This window comes from Mytilus edulis, chromosome 1 (genome assembly GCF_963676685.1).
Source record: "Mytilus edulis chromosome 1, xbMytEdul2.2, whole genome shotgun sequence".
Lineage (NCBI taxonomy): Eukaryota > Metazoa > Mollusca > Bivalvia > Mytilida > Mytilidae > Mytilus > Mytilus edulis.
This window is the reverse complement of record NC_092344.1, coordinates 103182548-103191429: the sequence shown is the minus strand read 5'-3', so window position 1 is coordinate 103191429 and position 8882 is coordinate 103182548. Positions and strand designations below refer to the sequence as shown.

Genomic DNA, 8882 nt, shown 5'->3' with positions numbered 1-8882 from the left:
ACCGTATTTCATTTGATTTTACTGTAACTGACACATGTTTAGACATAAGAATACCACCGTATTTATTTGTCATTGACACATGTTTAGACATAAGAAAACCACCGTATATCATATGATTTTACTGTAACAGACACATGTTTAGACATAAGAATACCACCGTATTTCATTTGATTTTACTGTAACTGACACATGTTTAGACATAAGAATACCACCTTATTTCATTTTATTTTACTGTAACAGACACATGTTTAGACATAAGAATACCATCGTATTTCATTTGATTATACTGTAACTGACACATTGTTAGACATAAGAATACCACCGTATTTATTTTTTTTCATTGACACATGTTTAGACATAAGAATACCATCGTATTTCATGTGATTTTACTGTAACTGACACATGTTTAGACATAAGAATACCACCATATTTATTTGTCATTGACACATGTTTAGACATAAGAAAACCACCGTATATCATATGATTTTACTGTAACAGACACATGTTTAGACATAAGAATACCACCGTATTTCATTTGATTTTACTGTAACTGACACATGTTTAGACATAAGAATACCACCGTATTTCATTTTATTTTACTGTAACAGACACATGTTTAGACATAAGAATACCACCGTATTTCATTTGAGTTTACTGTAACACTCAAAAAACCTTTTACTGATCTCGCTTACCATTTGTACAGAATAATCATTGCCAAGTTAGAAAATGTAGACGAAAACATGTACACGTATGGACTGTTGTTGAAGACTAAACATTACACAAGAGTTTCATATAAAATACGACCTATGATGACTCATTGTTATCTAAAATATTTTTTAAACTGGTAAAGACTTGTTATAATACCTATGTTTCCTTAAACTATGTTAAGTGTGTTGTGGGATTGAGGTTTTATTAACCAGTCTGTCAGAGGTTTTCCAGTGGGGAATTGAATAGAATAAAAGAGTAAAGTACATGCACGAGTAGAAAAAAATAATTTAAGTATTCAACATTTAAATCAACACACAACTTTTAGTCCTCTGCTAGTTATTCGTATGATTTGATTTAGGCGTGTAGAACCTTTGGCAACCCACAGTTTAAATGTCTATAACACGTACGATAAGACAAGGTGGGCGTTACCGACTAATGTTTACCTAATTTGACCAAGTCAATTGATAACCTGAGCGTGCCAAGAAATCGTCTTGTCAACGCTGTTATGAAAATGATTCTTATATTACTGTCTCATGATTATGTAATCTTCTTATATTTCTTGCTCTCTATTTTGTTCATGATTGCACGAGTTGGTTGTTAGTTGTTGCAAGTGATTGCAGTGCTGTTTGATGGGTGTCACATGTGGAGGCAGGATATGCTGTGATAGTGAGGTTCGTGTTGATCATTCTTTAGTTTTCTATTGGATTTTTTTCGTAATGTTGTTTGTTTTTTTGTTGTTCTTATTTTTGCCATGGCATTGTCGGTTTGTTTTAGTTCATGAGTTGAAATATTTTTTCGCCTCACTGTTTTATATGTTTTTGTATTTCCTGCTATATTTTTGTTGTATGAATGATTGGTAGAACAGAAGGTACTATACGTGGTTATAACATATCACAAAACAAAAGTCTAAATGTATACGAGTTACTGGAGATTAGGTATATACAGCAATCCAAACCGACACGAAAAATACATTCACACTTTGCTTAAAAAAAATCAAATCTATTGTCCAGATCCTATTTTACAAATATTTTATTTTTTGAAGTTATCGATTACAAATTATAATGTAAGATCGCATTCTATTCGTTGTCCGTGTCAATTCTATCAGGATCAAATACGCGTCGTCTTTCACTATCATTACCGACTCTGTGCTCTATTCGCGGAAGGAACTCAATTATTATCGAGGTTCTATCATTGGTTTCACTATTAATGTAAGAACCTATCATTTCTGTTCCTGCTATTTCAAATTCGACGTAACCACGGACTATCTGTGGCCACTGACCTTTAGGTGGCTGGACTATTATCATTGCATGCTTCCTACAACCTTCATCTGTAATAAATGTTGGATCTTCTTTGTCTGATATAACGATGTCAACTCTGAGTGGCTCCTCCCTCCTATGTTGGACTTCAGGTTTAAGAAAAGTATCATTCAGTTCTATTTGTTTTTTATCGCCGATATTGACAACGGTGTCAATTTTATAACTGACTTCAAACATATCGCGACACCACAGTTCTCCATCGTGTTCATAGCATTTGTCCATAGGCATGACGTCGGCTTTAAATGGTTTACTCACTGCAATACCATATGTATAATTACAGATACGAGATGATACGATTTGTGGTGTATGTCCGTAAATAACCGCACCCCTAAGAACCGATAGACCACCTTCATGCGGTACAAAAACCTCTTTTTGTGGGAATGTTTGTGTTACAGTTTTTCTAAGTAATTCACATTCTGCAAAACCACCAACTAACATAACTGCCGATACATCAGCACATCTTTTGTGCTCAAGAACCTCTTGCATGTCAATCACTAATTCATTTAATGAATGCTCGAAAAATTCTTTAAAAAGTGTAAGATTTATTAAAAGTTTATCCCTCTTGACGCGAAGTTCACCGGCGTACTGTGAACTATTGATGATTTCATGAATATTGCATTCACTGTCTTCCTCGCTGATTTCTAGCAGTGGAGCTGCTATCATTGTAGAAACAGTTTTGTCGTCTGGTTTTATTGGTCTGATTTTTGTTCTCTCAAAAGACCTCATCATTTCCATATAATCTATTGGATATTCTTTCTTAAATTTTAATAGACTTGGGCCTGAGAACAGTCGAAATAACATTTGCCTGAACGCCATATTGACCGTATTACCACCGTAGTCTCCTCCTCTGACTTTGTGTATTATTTTCAGATCATTTCCATCCAGCACCTGTTGCGCAGATATATCAACTGTTCCACCTAAAATATAAAACTAGATAAATAATAATAATAACAGAAAACGTACACAATTGAATTAATTAATTATCTATTTAGATTGCATACCATGTGTATCATGATTAAAATATCAGTTACAAAAGATTGGATATCCTTACATGAATTCAACTCTACTGAAACTCAAGTCTGCAGTTTACCATTAAATCTATCATCATTAGAAAATACAAGGTGATAAAGTGAAAAGATACCAAGTAGAAAATAACTGTATGATGTCAAGAAAGACCGGCTAACCATGGCAAAACGACAAACAACATGAGAACATTACATTGAAAAGTACAGTAACATTGACCATCATGAACTTCATCAGACTACGGAGTGTACCTTGTATGTTCTGAAAAGGTTAGCAGGTTCTCTTCCACTGTGAGCTAGGTCATATTAATCAAGTGAAAGTATAAAAGCTATCAATAATTATCAATTAGTTACATTCAAGGAGTTAATAAACGTTGAAATAATAACTATAACTGTTGTTCATGCAAATGTTGTCATCAGTTACATTAATTATACGTGACAAGTAAATAAATCATGATGTCATCCATAAAACGTCCTTAGATATGACGTCACCCTAACCATTCACACCCGTCCTTGTCAGTATCAACCTTTTATTCAGGAAATCCTAATAGGAAACGTTATGAAGCAGTGGAGTTAAAGTATTAACTAAGCCTTAGATGTATAACCCCATACATATATAGTGTAGGTTACTAAAAAGTTTATTTTACAAGCCCAGATATTCAGTCTCAGTGAAATAGTTTAAAGAAGAGCTGATTTGGTTTCCATTGAAATATAAACTGTTTTTGTCAGTATATATCCAAAGTTTTTCCAATTCACATCTGTTTTATAGAAACATTAATTTTATATTCAATATTGATGGGCTTACTTACCACCAGCATCTACAACGAGTAATTTGGTTCCTGGTTGGAACGTCTTTAGAATAGTTTGATTTTGTCCGGCGTCAACTTTATTAATCTGTAGAAACCTAGCATAGATAGAGGCTGCTTCTGGTTCATAAACAAGTGAAAATTGTTTTCCCGGTATACCTGCCTATACATGCAAAAAAAGAAAAGATTTGTGTAAAACCGGAGAATAATGTCATCTTAAAACATGAAAAAAAGATTTATAACATTTGGGCTTTAATAAAAGCATGAAGGTTGAACAATGCTTGTCAACGGAAAGTACAATCACTGACAGAGTTTTAAAATGAGTTAATATTAGTTGCTTTTATTTAATTAGGGACTTTTCATTTTGAATTTTCCGCGGAGTTCAGTATTTTTGTGGTTTTATTTTTTATTTACTTTGTTTCTACTGAGGAGAATTCTCTTTTGGTAAGAACAATACTTGCCCCAATAAAAAAAAGAGGGACAAAAGATACTGAAGGGACGTTCAAAACAACATTTCCAACAAAGTAGACATTTACTAGAAAGAAAGTGGTCTACTAGATAGAATACAAATTTGATGAGTTGGTAGGGCATTACGATGTATGCTGCTTGGTTGTAAAATGTTTGTGTTTGTACTCTAAATATTTCAGGTATTAAATAAGAAGAACCATATGTGGTAAAATAATTCGATCACGTAAAAAGAGAGGTTGTACTATCGAAATCCAGATTAATAAAAAGTAGTTAATACAAAATTCGTATGTGTATCAGCTATTTACAAACCCAACTTAAAGTTTTGCAATAAATGCATAACAAAAAATACAATAACGGATTAAGAAAGATAACTGTAATTGTTTCCTTTTTTTGTTTTCCGGCAGTTGTCATGTGAATGTAAACTCTTCCACAGGGTTTTACCAATATTTGTTTGTGAATGATTGGATTTCAATTCAAATTTGTATTTACCAGTTATGGTGTACCTCTGATAAAATCAAAATTGTCATTTTTGGATTGCCTTAACTTCTAATATAAAAGGTCTACTTTTCTTTCATCGCATAAATAAATCAAACGTTTGCAGAGGTATTTATATATTTATAACGCTTTTGTTTGTTTTGTTTATATTCGAGAATTTTGACTTACCCGTACAGATTTGTGTCAAAATGGTCTGGTAACTTCAAGGGACAAATAATTGAGGGAAATAAAAAAAAAATCAAATCAGATTGGTTCTCTTCAAATTAAATAATTTGGTTTTCAAACAAACGCAGCGTTGATCTATGCCAGATTGATTTACACTGAAACAGTACAAACTTAGTAATTATTACAGCAAGTGAGTTGAAAGGATTGTAAAATTGTTTTAATTAGCTTGAAAATTTATTTTGCTTTAATGGTATAAATCGTTGTAGTAAATAAAGTTGCAAAAGAAAACACATTATGTTACTGACCATTATCGCTGATTCTCGCATGAACTGTTTACATGAATCTGTCCATATAGCAGGTACGGATATAATCCAATGTATTTTTTCTCTCTGAAAACCAAGATTGTTTTCCTGCACTTCTGTCAAAAAATGGTCATAAAAGTATTTGATAGCAGAGGAAAATACCGTTTTAGCTGACACTGCCTTACCACTCATCTCTTTTATACTAAAGTCGTCTCTAATATCCTGCAAAAGAAATGAGCAAACTCATATTAAAACTTGTTTCTCGTTTCTCGTTTTGTTAATATAGATTAGACCGTTGGTTTTCCCGTTTGAATGGTTTTACACTAGTAATTTTGGGGCCCTTTATAGCTTGTTGTTCGGTGTGAGCTAAGGCTCCGTGTTGAAGGCCGTACTTTAACCTATAATGGTTTACTTTTTAAATTGTTATTTGTATGGAGAGTTGTCTCATTGGCACTCACACCACATCTTCCTATATCTATTTGCACTTATTTTTCGAATACTTCCACTAACCTCTACATGTATTATGTCACAAAAACAAAACTAATATTTATAGAATCAAACAAAGGACGTGTGAATTATAACTGTTGTATCTGATAAAACAATTCCACCTTTTTGATCAAAACCTTCTACTGTTACTTTAAGATGAATATATTTAGTTTTTTGTAATTGTTAGTTCAATTAAACCGCGTACATGTAAAGGTATATGTCATTTACCGTACGGCAATTCATTTATTAAGGAATGTGTATAATGTGTGTTTCGTATTGAACATATGAAAAATGAAACATGTTAGATTTGTCTGTAAGGTGTTGTTCATCTTTACATTTCAATAACATTTACCTCTCCGGATTCAACTGCAGAATACAATGCCATTTTGAAACCTTCTATGTAATACCAATTGTTTTTATCACTGGATTCCAGTATGGTGATATATTTTTCCTGTGCATTGTAGCCAAAAGAAACAAACTCTTGTTTTGAGTCGAATAGAATGGCTGCAGGAGTTTTCAGAGATGTAAATTTACCAACTTCTGCAAACCATCTATAAGTTGACACATCACACGGATTGTTACAAAAAGTGTAGTCTGCAGAGAATGCATATCCACACCCGGAACTTCCTATATCTATGGCAACCACACACTGTGGAGGCTCATTCATCGCAGTAGATCTATCTTTATTATGTTCAGTTTTTATTTTTTCAGTTCCATTTAAATATTCAAAGATAGAGTAAATCCCCACGTTGATGCAAACGTATGTACCAGGATGTCTTCCTTGTACGCCATAACATTGTATGATTAAATCAGTAATTACACATTAATGTGTCCATTGTTTAATGTTAAATCTTTAATATTTGAACGTGGTCTTTAAACGTATGTTTTGAATGCATAAAGATATACATTTTGATATAAGTCCACATGATCGTTGATTGTAACTTGATAATGATGATATATGTTAAAGAGAACGAAGAACGTATAAGACGCTATAAAAAAACACTACCATTTCTTTTTTAAATTGTGTTAAAAACAATGTTATTTAGGCATTATATGTGCATGATGTAATGACATTTGATTGTATCAAAAACATAAAATGTAGAAAAAATATGGCAAATCATGAAAGTTATAGCAGAATCTCCCAAAATGTTGCTTTTATCGAGACAATTTGACATCAAACGTAAATACACGTAAAAACAAACACTTGCAGCATAATGATAAAAAAAACATGGAACACAGAAATAAAATATGTGACATCATTTAGAAAGCATGGTCACAATGTACGTGGAATAACTTGTAAGGTGTGTCTCAATTGTTCTGGATTGTAAATACCACTGTACGGCCCAACTAAGAATGTGCCCATCCAAAAGCAGGAGCATTTAATTCATTGGTTGTCGATACTTCTTTTTTGGCATATTGTTTTTTTTTTTTTAAATTTGTATTGTTATAAATAGGCTGTAAGTGTTCTCGTTTTAGTTGTTGCACATTTTTTATGTCAATCCTTTAAGCTTACTATGCGGTAATGATTTTTCCATTGATGAAGGCCGTTTAATAGCCTATAATTGCCTTCATCCACGTCATTTGAAATCTGTTGATAGCTAACATATTGTCAATCATACCAATTTTTAAAAAATACCAAAAATATGATATAATGTTTTAATAAGATTAGTAAGTAATTGCCAAATACTACTAGTAACCAAATTTGTCTGTCTATGAAGAAATTTAGTAATAATTTTAAGTTATTTGTATTTACGAATCTCTTACTAAATACTTTATCAATGATGCGTGGAGTAAGTTCGTTAAAATCTATGGCATCACTACATGCATAGACATAACGAAAGAGTTGGGAAATATACACACCGTACGATGGATCCAAAGGAACATCGCCCTCTAAAAAGGAAAAAATACAATAGGGAATGAAGTATCGTCTCTTTTATCGTGAATTTTAGTATATAGTTTCCCTCTAGAAATTGAAATATCATAATCTAGAAATGGACAAGTACTGCTGTTTTCGTTTGATTTATTCAGCTTGTATGTTTAAAAACAACAAAAAGGAAGATACAAAGTTGTATTGCAAATGTTTATTCAGGTGTATCATAGTGTTTCTAAATATTTTTAAACAATTAATTTTAGGTTATTGGCAGATTATCGATTATATATATACTATGATAATCCTGGCTCTAACAGAAAACCATAGTCCTGTAGTTTGTGATCCCTAAACAAATATATGTTGAAAGGTAATGATGTTTTCTATTATAGATAAGAATATTTTAAAATAAGGTTTCTAATGATAAAACCAATACCTTTTATGGTACAACAACACAAAGCATGCATCCGAAAATATGGAGCCTTAGCATATAGCATCCGTACGTATATCTTATTTTAAGAACTTTTAAAAAGATATGTCTTGTAAACAGTAACACACTTTTTAAAACTGTAGAGGTTGTGATTTTTTTCTTTCTTGTTAAACACTGTATTCCGATACATAAGTATTATCTATGGATATAATACAAAGGGGGGGGGGGGATCTATGAATCACAAAAAGTCATTTTCCAGGCCAATATGACAACAAAAAGGTCAGTGAATTTTTATATAATGAGTTTTGAGGTCATCACAATACTTATATGTTTCACGTAGTTTGATATTTATATCAAAAAAGAAATATCTCCTGCAAATTCAGGACAAAGACAAATTTAAAGGAAGTTACTTTAACGTTTATAGGAAGAAGAGGGTATATACTGGTAGCATCGGAAGTTTTGGTTTTGAATGTGGTACAGAAAATGTGATATGAATTAGATGTTGCGCAGGAATCCGTTGGATCAAATTTTTTATTCAACAGAAAATCTTTCAGAAATGGAGACTTCTGGCCTGGTGATTACATCAGGACAAAACATCCATGAGAGTCGCCATTAACTCAGTGGTAATAAAAAAAATCAAACTAGGATAATAGTTAGGTACGCTAGACGCGAATAAGAAATTAGAACAAAAGACCAGATAGGTATAAAAGTGGTAATGAAACCTACACTGAGAGAGATATTGGGTGTTTTGGAAGAATACGCATTTAGTATTTTGCAAATCTTATCAATCTTATTAACCAATGGCAAAAGCCAGCAG

At 32.3% G+C, this 8882-nt stretch overlaps 1 protein-coding gene across 1 annotated transcript; it reads right to left on the bottom strand.

The window, feature by feature from the left end:
• Positions 1-1715: 1715 nt before the first annotated feature.
• LOC139498730 (heat shock 70 kDa protein 12A-like) lies at positions 1716-6756 on the bottom strand. The gene is made up of 4 exons (XM_071287259.1): positions 6121-6756; positions 5286-5504; positions 3856-4015; positions 1716-2941 (listed from the first exon to the last, which is right to left on the bottom strand). The coding sequence occupies exons 1-4, from the start codon at positions 6433-6435 to the stop codon at positions 1785-1787; spliced, it is 1851 nt and encodes a 616-aa protein (XP_071143360.1). The 5' UTR covers positions 6436-6756; the 3' UTR covers positions 1716-1784.
• Between the last annotated feature and the right edge of the window lie 2126 nt (positions 6757-8882).

What these genes read in the sequence shown, in the direction of transcription:
- LOC139498730 (XM_071287259.1), bottom strand. Translation starts at nt 6,435, where the DNA reads ATGAATGAGCCTCCACAGTGTGTGGTTGCCATAGATATAGGAAGTTCC. An exon ending in CTGCAGTTGAATCCGGAGAG is followed by an intron (nt 5,505 to 6,120) that starts GTAAATGTTATT and finishes TTTCTTTTGCAG; the next exon opens with GATATTAGAGACGACTTTAG. An exon ending in ACTCGTTGTAGATGCTGGTG is followed by an intron (nt 2,942 to 3,855) that starts GTAAGTAAGCCC and finishes TTTATATTTTAG; the next exon opens with GTGGAACAGTTGATATATCT.